Genomic DNA, 14,456 nt, shown 5'->3' with positions numbered 1-14,456 from the left:
TCTCTCTCTCTCTCTCTCTCTCTCTCTCTGTCTCTCTCTGTCTCTGTCTCCCACTGCTGAATGTTACACTGGTTTACAGAGGAAGGAAACAGAGCTTAGGATGGCGAGTTGCTTTGCTTCTGACCAGCAGTGGGTAGGGGCTTCCCAAGAATGTAGTTCCAGGTAGTCTGGCTACTACGATGCAGAGGTCACTCAGTTAAGGAAGAACCCACCTCCTCCTCAACTTACACATTCTCTAGGCACTCCTAACTTCAATCCTCTTTTAACCTGGGAATTGGACCTCAGGGATCACACATGCTAGCCAAACACTCTACTGTGGAGCTATCTATATTCCTAGCCCAAGAGCAAAGCTTCTTAAAATCCCTCGCACTCAACGCCCTGTCCTGACTTCTCATTCTCTCCCCGCTTTCTGAGGACAAGCTCTGGGCATTTGACAGACCCAGTTTCAACTCCAGAAACTGTAGAGTCCTCAGCCTTCTCAGATGTCTGCAGTCTACTGCTCTGGACACCTGTTTGTCCCTTAGCTCCCCTTCTCTGATGTAGTGAACGGCGGCAGAGGTTCTCAGGCCTGAGAACACCTCGCTGGGGTCTCAAGCTGGTGGCTGTTTGCCTTTTCTCTGGCTGCTTCCTGCTTAGCCTGCTCCTTTGATGGACCGCTCAGACACCGCTCAGACATTTGCCCTCAAACTTCAAGTCTTCCGGTAAGAATTTCAGGTGGCCGTCTCATCTCTCTTCTCAACTCTTCACTCCTGTCTGTGTGACTAAGGGACTGCCCTGATAGCCCATGGCACTTTCCCTGTCCAGGGTCCATAAATATGCAACGGTGAACAGTGACAGAAGTGTGTCACACTTGCACTTTCTGTCTGAAGACCCAGGGACCTCCAACCCCCTACCCTGGGCTTGGCTTCCTTCCCAAACTTGTGGGGAAACTGAGGCATGGACTCTGAGAGCAAGGACCATAGGCAGGATAAACAGGTTGGATAAGAGCCACCGGCACACCTCTTCTCTGAATACGTGTTCCACATAATGGCCCCCCATTATCGAGACAACTGGGAGAACTTATCTTTAAAGTAGTCTTCAGGTCAAAGACCCAACTCCCTCTCCCTGCCCACTAGCCCACACTTGCTGGCTCCTCTAGTACCAGAAGCCCAATTAACCTGGGGCTCCAAATCTTGTTTCTTAGGACGTACTCTGCTTGCTTTGAGCCTCTATTGCAGTGGTTCTCAACCTGAGTCATGACCCCTTCGGGGTTTCAATGACTTCCACAGGCATTGCCTAAGGCCATCAGAAAGCATAGATGTTGACCTTACAACAGTAGCAACGTTACAGTTATGAAGTAGCAATGAAAATGATTTTATGGTTGGGGGGTCGCCACAGCATGAGGGGCTGTATTAAAGGGTGGTAGCGTTAGGAAGGTTGGGAGGCACTGGTCTGTGGTTTTCTGTTGTCCTTCTGTGCTTCCTAATGCTCAGAATTCCCTCCATGAGTCTCTTTCACTTCTGACTAGAAATTCACCATGGGTAACTTTATCTAACCCTCGTCTTCTAGAAATCTTTAGCCCTGGCTGGAACATCACGTCTAAGTAATAGATCTAACTTACGAACTATGTCCCATCGGGATGGGCTGACGTTAGGGAGGATTGGATAGGTCCAAAACAGGGCCGCTGACCCATACCTCCCTGCTCATCCCTGTGAACATCTGCTTCCTCACCATGTCCCTATTCAACCACGATAATATTGCTTTTCTTTTGTTGTTGTGTGTGTGTGTGCATGTGTGTGTGTTTGTGTTCATGTGTGTGTATGCAAGTTTGTGTGTTTGTGTGTGTGTGTTCGTGTGTGTGTGTGTTTGTGTATGTGTATGTGAGTGTGTGTGTATGCATGTGTGTGTGTGTTTGTGTGTGTGTGTTCATGTATGTGTATGCAGGTTTGTGTGTTTGTGTGTGTGTGTATTTGTGTGTATTGTGTGTTTGTGTATGTGTATGTGAGTGTGTGTATGCATGTGTGTGTTTTTGTGTGTGTGTTTCTGTGTGTGTATGTGAGTGTGTGTGTGTGTGTGTATATGTGTGTCTTTGTGTGTGTTGCCAGTACATGTTCATGTGGATGTGTGTTTGAGTGTTGGAGCTCAGAGGTGGATGTCAGTATCTTTTCAGATTGCTCTCTCTGCCTTATTTTCTTGGAGATAGGGTCTCTCTATTGACTCTGGAGCTCAGTGGTTTGGCTAGATAGGCTGGCCAGTGAGCTCCAGGGCCATATCTAGTCTGATGTTTGAGGAATGACCATTCAAATAAATAGCATAGCACTCAGCTTAGTGTCAGGACATTCAGGGGGCTGAAATAGACTTCTCTATCCAGCTGTTTGCTGCTAGTAGTTCCAGAGTTCGAGGACAGGAGAGCGGGGGAAAACAAAAGGTCTAACTGTGCAGGAGAATCAGGAGGAAGTTGCTGCCTGTCTGTAGGTCAGGGGCAAGGATTCAGGACTCCTCGGAGGCCTTACCTGTAAGAGTCTGTCATAGGGCTTCAAGCCACCAAGATCACCTGGCCCAGCTGGCCGGATATTTTTCACATACACTCCTTTCTCCAGCAGGCCATCTGCCACACTGAATCCAAAGTCCTCCATGCCAGAGTCCTTGTATAAGGTCACCTGGAAAGTGTGAAAATGTCAACATTAGCTGAGTGGAGAGCCTTTTGCTGCTGCAGTTTCTCAGATGAGGGAGCTTCCCAAGCTGATTTCATAGTCACATAGTGGACTTGCAATGTCAGCTTTGGACAGCTTCTGCGGACCAATGGTGCTGCTTTGCCCCTACCCCAAGAAAATCCTTGGAATCTGTAACATCTGAGCCTGAGCTGACAAAGGAGGAGAAAAGCCATGTCTTCCTTTCTTTGTTATTGTACCTCTTCCTTAAAAAAAAAAAGTGTGTGCATAGTGTAATGTGTGTGTGTGTGTGTGATGTGCACACATGTGTATAGGCCAGAGGACAATGTTAGGTACTTTGATGCCCTGATCTATCACTCTCAACCCTATTCTTCTGAGACAGGTCTCTCATTAGCCCTGGAGCTTACCCTGTTTCAAGCAAGGCTGACTGACTGGCTGGCAAGCCCTACGGATTCTCGTGTCTCAAGTCAACCCTTATGCCTTTCTGTTCCCTAACCAGTACTGGGATTCCAAACATGCACCCCCATACCTGAGTGCTGGAGATCTGAACTCAGGTCCTCATGATTGTACAGCAAGTACTTTCACCCCTCCCCAACTCCCTCTCCTCCCCAGACTCATGGCCTCCTTCTTTCAAATTACAGCCATCAGGTATAGGACATAGAGGGCAGGTTGATGTCTAATATGTCCCCGGAGTAGCCAGGTTTGAGAAAAGCCAGGGGTTGTTAATACATTGAGTAATAAGCCTTTTCTGCCTTCCACCAGCCTGCTACTCTGCTGAATATTCCATATCCCCTCTCTCCCTCTGAACCAGAGCCGTGAACTGGAGGATTTCATTTGCTGAGACACCCTGTACAGCCTCGACAGCAAAACACTTTCTAAAACACCTCTAAGTACTCTTGTTGCAAGCATCACTTGAGGGCGTGGCCTGATTGTTTCGGCAGCGCTTGCCCAAGGGTTTTAGCAGGTCAAGGTGTCTGCTATCCCATGGCATAGCTGACACCCATCATCACCCAAGGGCAGCTCCCAACAGCTTCTCCTGAGCCTCACTTCACTATCTGGTCACCTGCAAGAGGCAGACTGAGGTGCAAAGAGCAGCCCACATGTACAAAGCATGTGTGCACTGACCAAATGTTTCTTGAACCCTTAGCATGTTATTAAGATCGGTCTGAGTGCCGGAGGAGGACTAGACAACAGAATTGAGAGTCAGACACACGGCCACGGAATATACACTGAATATTCTCACCCAGCACTTTACGTTCATGTGTGCCATGAGGTGGATGCTGTTTTTTATTAAGGTTTATTGGATGCCCTCCAAAACCTGACCATACTTCAACAAGGAGTTGGGCTTACTTCACAAACTAATCACACACACACACACACACACACTCACTCACATGTTCCTGTCAAATAGTACAAACAAACAAGTCCCTCAGAGCTACATAAGACAAGCAGGACAAGCCTTTTATAACAAGTTTAGATTTTTATATCCAGTTATTTGACTGAAGAGAGATATGGACCACTGAAGGAAATACAAAAGTGGCCAGTTTGGGGATTTTCGTTCACTGGGTAGAGAGCTTAAAAAAATCAAGCTTCCTGAGTCAATACTATGCACCAGCCAGCTCTCTGGGTATGGTCATTTTAGAGGAAAGGAATTTCAGTTTTATACAGGGTAAACAGTCTGCCGAATGACACAAAGGTAAGAAACGGTGGGATCATGTCTATCAGAATCCAGACACCCAGAGCCTAACCAGCGTCCCCCGCCTGAAGCCAGAATGCTTATTCTGATGCTAAAGGGAAGGCATTTATATTGGTTTGCATTTTTATATACTTTTTATTTTAAAGATTTATTTATTTATTTATTTATTTTAATGTATGGAAGTAAGCCATCTTCAAGCACACCAGAAGGGGGCATCAGATCCCATTACAGATGGTTGTGAATCATCATGTGGTCGCTGGGAATTGAACTCAGGAACTCTGGAAGAGCAGCCAGTGCTCTTAACCTCTGGGCCATCTCTCCACCTTCACATTTTTACATTTTTAAATGCCTTAAATTAGACAGTGTTTCATAATTGATGGCACCCTGGATCCTGTGAATTATGGTAAGTATATAAATATTCTACCCCTCCCATGTCCCCCCCCCCCCCCCGCACACACTGAAGAAAGGGTTGGAATTGAATAAGGTGTGTGTGTATGTGTTGAATGTGTGTGTATGTGTATGAATGCGTGTGTGTGTATGCATGTGTGTGTATATGTGTCTGTGTGTGTATGTCTGTGTGTCTGTGTGTGCATGTATATGAATGTGTATGTATCTGTGTGTATGTGTGTATATGTGTGTCTGTGTGTGTATATGTGTATAAATGTGTGTGTATGTATGTGTGTGTATGTGTGTCTCTGTGTATGTATGTATATGAATGTGTATGTATCCGTGTGTATGTGTGTATGTGTGTGTATATGTATGTATGTATATGTGTGTCTGTGTGTGTATATGTGTATGAATGTGTGTGTATGTATGTGTGTATGTATGTATATGAATATGTGTGTGTATATGTATGTGTGTGTCTGTGTGTGTATGTCTGTGTGTGTGTATGTCTGTGTGTGTATGTGTGTGTATATGTGTATGTGTGTATGTGTATATATGTATGTCTGTGAGTCTCTGTGTGTATATGAGTATATTTGTGTGTGTATGTGTGTACGTGTGTGTATGTATGTATGTATGTGTGTATATGTGTATGTGTGTGTGTGTATGTGTGTGTATGTGTATGAATGTGTGTGTGTATATGTATGTGTGTGTATGTGTGTCTGTGTGCATCTGTGTGTATCTGGGTGTGTATGTGTATATGTATGTGTGTATGTGTGTGTGTATGTATGTGTGTGTATGTGTGTGTATGTGTGTATGTATGTGTGTATGTGTGTGTGTAAATATGTATGTTTATGTGTGTATACCTCAGTAAAATCCATGCCTCATCTGGCGTAACACTAGTAGTGGGAGGAATTAACTGGTATGACTAAGAGTTTGCCTTCAGCCAAAGTAACTCTCACCATGAGATTTGTTATGAGTATTTGTTATATATAACAAAGCCAGGAAGCTTTGTTAATGGCTGGGGCTTGCCTGTGTGGCACATCACCCCTGATGCAGCTTTTTGAGAAGGGCAGTCATCTGTCTTCTTGTTCACTGATCTATCTCAAAACTCAAACCAAGCTCCTGTCACATGGTAGCATCTTGTGCTGAACAGAAAGGGCTCCTTCTGCTATACCTCCCTCTAGCTAGCTCTTCATGCTGTGCTGTGCTGTGCTTTCCCAAGCTGGTGCTGAGGAGGTATGTGAGAACTACGAGGGATTGATACTGGGTTCAAAGAACTTCCCTCCAAGGCTCTGCAGTTAGGGCCTGCCCAGTGCCAGCATGGTGCTCGCTGGTGACATTATGTGGCCCTGACTAGAGAACACACCTTTGATACTGAAGCCAGCCTGCACCACCTGGTGACTGATGACCCTTGGGTTTTTGGACTGTGAGTGAGTGCTAACTGAAGATCCACCATCAACAGAAGCTGGACTTCATTCTTATAATATCTGTGAGACTTGAAGTTTCAACAGGAAACAAGATGCTATTGTCTCTACTAAGTGTGTGTGTGTGTGTAGCAGGACATTTAGACAGAAGCTCAGAGAGGGATAGAAACTTACCCAAGGTCATAGAGAAACAAAGCAACAGAGAATGCTTCAAAGCAAGGGCTCAGATTGTAAAGCTTTGATCTCTTGGCCATATACTGTTTTATTTAATTTATGGTTTCTTTAAAATGCTCTTTTCAGGCTGTGTGGGTGTAGCCCAGTGGTAGAGTAGTTATTTAGGATGGCCAAAGCCCTAAGGTCCATCTCAACACTGCCAAAACCAAAAATCCTCCCCTGCAAATCTAAATAAACAACAACAAAAAATATTTAGGATCTTCTGTAATTGTAGTTTTTGCCCCAGCCCATAAAATGGGTGATATTTCCATGTATTTATTGTAGAAAATTAATCTTTTTCTAAAGTTTCATTTTTTTTATGTGTGTGAGTATTTTGCATGTTTGTACATATGTGCTTCATGTGGCTTGCCTGGTGCCTGCAGAAGCATAAAAAGAGCGTAAGACCCCTAGGAACTGGAGTTACAGATGGTTGTGAGCTACTATGTGGGTGCTGGGAATTGAACTTGGGTCCTATGGAAGATCCTTAAGTGCTCTTACCCAGTAAGCCACCTCAGCCCTGGAAGAACAGTTTTTAAAATAGTAAACTATCGGCTCACATCTTGGTTGTCATGCTGTTGACACTTTGTGGATATGACAAAGTGGATTGGGAAAAGCCCAGGAAGCCTCAACTCTACACAAAGAACTACAGGCAACTGAGGAGAGCTGGGGTGGTGAGAGGTAGCCTTCCCCAGGGAAGAGTGCAACAATTCACTGTCCATGCCAAATGGTTAGCCCTGAAAGCACATACACAAGTAACATTATATACAGAGTAGGTTATATTTAACAATATATATGCTGGGTAGTAGTGGTACATGCCTTTAATCAAGGCACTTGGGAGACAGAGACTGGGAGGCCACCCTGTTCTACAGAGTGAGATCTAGGACAGCTAGGGTTATACAGAGAAACCTTGTGTCAAAACCAACCAACCAATCAACCAATAAAACCAACAAGAATATCTATATATACCTCTATATATCTCAATATTCTCTATATCTATATCTGCATGAAATAATTAATGAAAGAGACCATGAATTTGAAGGAGGGTGGGAAGGGCTTGGAGGGAGGACAGGGAAGAGAGAGATGTTATTTTATCATCGTAATAAAAAACACCTTCAAGTATCTTGTAAGATAAAGATGCCAGAGCGCCAAGCCTCCCTGGTCCGTCACTCAGTGGTAGCAACTGTCACAAGCTACACTGACTTCAGTGACTTTCATTTTTAATTCTTCAGGATAGTATTTTTAGACAAATGCCAGACTTTGCTATCTGTCTTTAAAGAGATGATCATTTTCTTCTGAATTGACAGTTCTCAAGTAAAGACACGGCTGACAGGCATTGAAAAAAAAATGTGCAATATCACCAGTCACTGGGGATGCAAATTAAAAGCAGGATGAGTCATATCCCCCGGCTACAAAGGGCATCATTACAAAAGATGGAATAGAAATGGTGTCAGGGATGTGCAGAAAAGGGGAGCCCATCACGCACATTGTTGGGGGTAACATAAATCACTTCAGACACTGTAGATATCACTAGGAAAGTTCCTCAAATACTGAAAGTAGAACTCTATGTTGGGGAATGGTTTTGTACACTGTGTATTCAGATGCTGATTGCTATGTTCAAAGATCTGGTTGCAGCCTGGACATCGGCGTTGTCAATGATATTTGGAGCATCTCCTATCTCAATGATGTGTGAAAGTTCTTTTCCATCACCTGATTGGTTAATATAGAATTGATTCAGTCTATAGCTAGGCAGAAGAGAAGAGGGCAGGACTTCTGATCCAAATCAGGGAATCCCAAGGACCAGGTAGACTCCTCACAGGAAGATCATCAGGGGAGTCATAAGGACACACAGGGAACACAGTGAGCCAGGGGAAGAAATCAGATTGCAGGCAAAGGATCACGCAGCTGGGAAGTAGTAGCCATAGATGGTTAGAATAGATGAGTATCTGTCCGGCACAGTGCTTGTAGATTGTTAATAAATTTATTAGGTTTCCATATCAGATATTTGAAAACTAAAATGGGCTAGAGGGATAAAAATGCCCTATCATTACTGGGAAGCAAAAAGGGCGAAGATGAAGTCCCTGGAATTACATCTATGACTCTATGTTACTATATAATCCGAATGCTGGCTTTCCAAAGAAAATGAAATCATCCTGTTAAATATGCACAATGCCATGTTTATTCTAGTACTGGACACAGCTAAGGTCCGACAATCAACAATCAGTCACCAACACATAAAAGAGCCAATAACAGACAGGGCCAACAACTTCCAGAGTTCTGTGGAGTAGGCAGAGTCTACAAGGTTGTATTGCACATTTGAAAAGAATTGGAAGAGTCTGGAGGTTCCTGTCACATAGAAATAATGTTTGAGGGGAGGGCAATGCTTAATTATCTTGGTTTGATCATACCACATTGAATACGTGTATCAAGCTGTTGTAACAGAACCCCAGAAGCATGTAAATAGCAGGTGACAATCACTACAAATAAAAACTATACCTGTTATACATTAGATGGCGCACACATGGGGACAGCTACAGGACAGAAACACATGGTTGTATAGAGACCCTGAATGTTATTAATTCACTGATACAATTGGCCTTCATTGCTAGTTTTCCAGTAGCTGTACCTAGCTTGTAACTTCCCCCACTGTCTCAAAAAAGTTTTTGAGTGCATGTGTGTGTGTGTGTGCGTGTGTGTGTATGTACCTGCCTCTCTGTGTGACTATGGATGTGATACGCCACAGGACACATGGGCAGGTCAGAGGACTATGTTAGTTGCTAGCTCTCATCTACCTGGTCCTGTCTTGTTTCTAAGATGGAGTTGATGCTGCATTTATCAGGATACCTGACCCACAAGCTTCCGGGGAGCCTCCTTTCTGCTACTCACCTCCCTGTAGGAACAGGGTGGGTAATCATCATACTTGGCTTTAGATTTGAACTCCAGTCCTCACATTTGCATGGCTACTCCTTTATGCACTCAACCATCTTTCTTAGCCCACCAGGAAAGCTTATTAAATCATCAGGATCCCAACCAGGGCCATTCACTGCCTCTGTGTTTGGCGCTGGGTTTCCTCTTGTCCAGGGCAAATGCCCATCCCTATTCCCTAGTGCTACTGACTTACAGTAGCCCCCTAATCTAGGAGGGATTTCATCCCAAGACCCCATGGATACCTGAAACCACACAGGGAGATTATCAAATGCTATCCAGAAGCACACAGATACCCTCACGGTTGATCTGATACAATGGTTGAGTTGTATTACAAGTTATAGAACATTGTCATAGTTAGGGTTTTCCTGCTGTGAATGTACACCATGACCAAGGCAAGTCTTATAAGGACAACATTTAATTGGGGCTGGCTTACAGGATCAGAGGTTCAGTCCATTATCACCAAGGTGGAAGCAGGGCAGCATCCAGGCAGGATTGGTGTAGGAGGAGCTGAGAGTTCTACATCTTCATCTGAAGGCTGCTAGCAGAAAACTGACTGACTTCCAGGCAGCTAGGATGATGGTCTTAAAGGCCACACCCAAAGGGACACACCCACTCCAACAGGGCCACACCTTCTAATAGTGCCACTCCCTGGGCTGAGCATACACAGACCATCACAACCATGATTGAGGGAATCCAAGACAGGAACTCAAGGCAGGGACATAGAGCCTGGCACCAAAGCACAGAGCAAGGCAAAATGCTGATACTATCTTGCTCCTTGTCCAGTTCCCCTTTCTTATATAGTCCAGGCCTTCCCACATCAGTGATCAATAGAGACAACATACCACAGACATGTCCACATGTCAGTCCGATGGAGGCAATTTCTCAATGGAGGTTCCCTCTTGTGTATCAAGTTAACAACCAAAATTACCCACCAGAGATGACTACTAAATCACTAGTGGTCAAGATGAGTTTGGGGTATGGATAGGCTGGGAGATGAGAAGACCCACGTCTCAAGTGGGAGGGGGTGAGATTTCATCACACTACTGAGTACAGTGTAGACTGTACAGTCTGAAGAATGTTCTATTTATGGAGTTTCCCACTTAAGACCTTCAGACCACAGTTGGTCACAGGCAATTGAAACCACAAAAAGAGTGAAGATGGCAGGGGAGGGGGCAAAGCCGCTAACTGCATTACTGAGGTTGCATCCTCTAGCCTGTAGGATAGTCTTCTGTCTCAATGTTTCATTAAATGGCAATTAGCTCTGGTGTTCGGTGAAGTCAGGGTATGTGGGAATCACGAATAGACCATAGGCACAAAGGAGCTTCCTATGACATCACACAACCCCTCAGTCTATGTCCAGACTCACAGTTGACCGACAGACACCTGCATCTGAATCAATAATTTCACTGAGGTTGCAAAGAATAACCTTCTCCTGCCTGGTACTGTCACTTTTCTTACTTATTAACTAGAATTACTTTGTAAAAACAGAATGTGTTCTTCAATTAGCATTGTCTGATTAACGCAGTTAGTACAGGAGAGGCAGAATGAATGTTAATTCAATTTCAGAACAGAAAATTACTTGGTCCTGTGGAGTGTCCGATATTCGTTGAGTTCAAGTGTTTTGGTATTCTTTTAGATGCTCAAACACATTTGCATCTCGAAAAGGCGGGGTGTTTTTTCGTGTTAACACATGGTCCTTTCCCCAGGACCCATTTGTACTGATAGGCTCTGTGTTTTCTAGTACAAGTTATCACTGACGTGCCTTGAATGTTTCCTGTCCCTCTTCTGGAATCAGCTATCACTCCCAAACCACCAATTTTTGACTAGAAGGGAAGTTTCTATATTTTATTCTCAAGAGGAGAAAAAGAGGGAGGCAGGAAAGGGGGAGAAGCCAAACTGACAATAAATTGCTGATAGCCTGGCCGTCGTCCATGGGCCCTGTTTACTAGTAGGTGAAATCTCTGTTCTAGAGTTGCTTGTCTATGTGCTGCTCCTGGGCTCTGTGGGTATTTTATCATTTTCTTCTCTGTTTGAGCCGTGTCCTCTATGTGACAGGTAGCATTCCTGTGGAGAGCCCATAGCCCCAGCTTCTAGCCAGCAGTGTGTGCTTTTTAGTTCTATGTTACTTGATCCACTGTACAACACTTTGGATTTCCCGATTGGCTGAGTAAGGAAATCAGCATCTGTCCCAAGGTACTGTGAATCAGACAAGCCTAAGCTCCCAATGGAAATTAGGAAGTCCCCTTTAGTCTTACAGTTGAGGCTTGTTTTCCAACACCATTGTCCAGAACCCTTGCATTTGAAGAGTGTACCTAGAGTTGTGAGATTCTTCTTTGCTCAGTTAGCTTGTGACTCTTAGGTATCTGCTCTATAGGCCAGAATCTGGGAGGGGCTTGTGGTGGTTTGAATGAGAAAGGCTCCCAAAGACTCAGATTTGAATATTTGGTCACCAGGGAGTGACACTATTTGGAAGGATTAGGAGGTATGGCCTTGTTGTAGGAAGTGTGTCATGGCGGGTGGTGTGGGCTTTGAGGTTTCAAAAATCCCATTCCAAGCCCAGAGTCTCCCTTTCCTGCTGCCTGTGGATCCAGATGTAGAACTTACGCCTTCACCATGGTGTTTCTCCAGCACCATGTCCGTCCGTGTACTGCCATATTTCCAGTGCGATGACGATGGACTTCTGAAACTGTAAGCACTCAAGTCCCAATCAAATACTTTCCTTTGTCAAGTTGCCATGGTCATGGGGTCTCTTCACAGCAATAGAACACTGACTAAATGCTAAACAACTATTGACACCCAAAACTGCAAACGTCAACCAGTTAACTAGAACACTGAAGATGAATTAGCTCACAAGCCTGTGAGTCCTGGTTACTGGCCACGCCCTTTTACTTTCCCCGGCTTTACAGATGACACATCTTGATGGGAAACTGTTCAGGATGAGGGGCTACTAACTGCTCTAAAATAGAAATGAAGGTTTCTGTGGAAAGATGTCCTGAGGTTAGAAGATACTGAATTTTAATAGCCAGCTGTATCCTTTCCTCTGAAATTGCTTACTAGTAGTAAATTAACACAGATGAAGTTAATTATTTTAGATTTACATAAAAAGGTTCCAGAAATTTTTAATATGCTGATGGGAAACACAGTCTGGCTGCTCTCAAAATAGCCACAATAACTCACACCACGCAGTTCTGCTTGCCTGGAGATTGCTAGCGCTAACTTTTGATTTATTTCTGAGCCCCCAACAGTTCTAAGGATTCTGAGGTTTTAGTCACATATTCTCCACACACGGACAAAGCCTTATGCAGGCGCTCTCTCACATATGATTATCTCTGATCTTCCAGCAACTCTGTACAAGAAAAACCATCCTTTCTTCTAATAAGGTCACGAAGCCTTGAAGAAATTGACGGAATGGCTTGTTTTGATCTAATGCAAACACGCCAGGATTCAATACTGGATTATCTGACCTCATTTGCTGGGTGTCTTCTACCAAATCATGATTTCTGTTTGGATATAGAATCTTCTCGCTGGCTAGGCAGCCTTTATTCATTTTCAACGGCCCAGCAAACTGAAGATGAATCATCGATCACGTTTGCTATGTTGCTTCTCATGTGCGCCCTCTTGTGGTCTCGTGGAACATCACACAAAATCCCGCTCTTTGAAGATGGCCATCTTGAAGCTGGTTTTGCTTTCTCTTCTAGCCCATGTGAATACAGTCTATCTTGTAGAATCTCTGTCCAGGAGAGGCTTCAGGGTAAACTGAGGCATTAACACAGTTGCAAGGTTTTTCTGTTCTAAAAGAGCCAATGTACCTCTTGAAACAAAACCGTGAACAAGGATAGAAGCAGTTCAATGGAGATCCGTCCAATGCTGTGACGTCACACAGTTGCTTCCGCCTCTAAAGCCGGAGCAGGAACTATGGCAGCGGGTAGCGAGGAGGCCACTGAGATTCAAGTTCAGATCTGTTTTTACATTTTTTAAAGCTAGATTACCTGCTTGTCTGAACTATATCTGCAGGTAGAGATCAGAAAACCAACTGATGCTTTAACCAGAGCCAATTCAAACCCTTTCAAGAGAAACTGAGCACAGCACCTTGGGAAAGTCACAGTAAATGACAGCCACTCTGGAAGCAGTCCCTGAGCCCCGACAGCCTGCTTAGAGCTCAGTCGTTCCCAACAATGATGCTGATTTCCTTGGAAGCCAGCAGGCACTTGGGATTACTCCTGGCAGACACTACTAGGGCAGCTGTGTTCCTTTAAGCAAAAGCATTTCAAACAATGCCAGGTTTGAGGATGGGCAAATCTATAGGTATACCTTACCTATAGATCTCGGAGGAAAAAAAAAGATAGCATAGAATAAAACATAAGTCTCCATCTTCCCAGTCAGCTCTTTAGCCCAAGTGGAAGCAGATCTTGTTTTTGTCCCTTAAAACTCCCAGGTTTCCAAACAAATTGGGTCAGAAAGGCAGCTGCTGTTTCCATCAGGGGAGCACCCTTGGTAGAGAAGGAAACAGGTCAGCTGCTTCTGATATTGCCTCCTGCTGCTCCCTGGCATCCTGTGGCACCAAGGGCTGAGGATCAAGGGGCTGTGAGATCAGGACCCAGGATGCTGGCTTCATGGGTTGGCTCTAGGCTGACTTGGTCTTGGAGAACTTAGTCCCAGCTGAGAGAGGGTGACTCTTCTGAAGAACTGTGGTGTATTAACGACTGCTTTCCTAGTTCACCCCAGAATAATGCATTTATTTCACAGAAAAACGGAGAGATCTACTTCAGCCACAGGAGCTGATGGTCACCTAGTAATGGGCCACCATGTCTCTGGCCTGACTACTGGCTTCTGCTGCTCCTGAGCAGCTGGTTTAGAAGTTGGCTGCCTGTGTGCATGGGTGCCTATTTCTGGTGTCTTTTCTCAGAACTGCCTGACGTTATTTCACGGCATTGGCATTCCACACTCAGCCTCTGCTTCCTGGTTCTCCCACCACGCCAGTGTGACTTCTCTAGCTCTGAACCTTGCCCAATTCCTCTCCAGGTTAAAGATGTCTAATTCCCCGTAGACCCCCCCCCCCATGGGCCTCTTTGATTCAGGGACCGACTGTTAGCTCTTATCAGAGGCACACTGTCCATTGACACTGAACCTGTGAAAATTTGAGCCTAAGGTTACTGTCATTCA

At 44.6% G+C, this 14,456-nt stretch overlaps 1 protein-coding gene across 11 annotated transcripts in view; it reads right to left on the bottom strand.

Moving 5' to 3' along the window:
* Grip1 (glutamate receptor interacting protein 1) overlaps positions 1 to 14,456 on the bottom strand; it is a 647,269-nt gene that overhangs the window by 12,469 nt on the left and 620,344 nt on the right. For all 11 annotated transcript variants that reach the window (XM_028759124.1, XM_028759129.1, XM_028759131.1 and 8 more), the window contains one exon: positions 2,493 to 2,639. In XM_028759124.1, the coding sequence (XP_028614957.1) occupies positions 2,493 to 2,639 (147 nt within the window). The remainder of the gene's footprint in view (positions 1 to 2,492; positions 2,640 to 14,456) is intronic.

This window comes from Grammomys surdaster, unplaced genomic scaffold (assembly GCF_004785775.1).
Source record: "Grammomys surdaster isolate TR1022 unplaced genomic scaffold, NIH_TR_1.0 126271, whole genome shotgun sequence".
Taxonomy (NCBI): domain Eukaryota; kingdom Metazoa; phylum Chordata; class Mammalia; order Rodentia; family Muridae; genus Grammomys; species Grammomys surdaster.
Note: the sequence above shows the minus strand (reverse complement) of the source record. Positions and strands in the feature narration are given on the sequence as shown.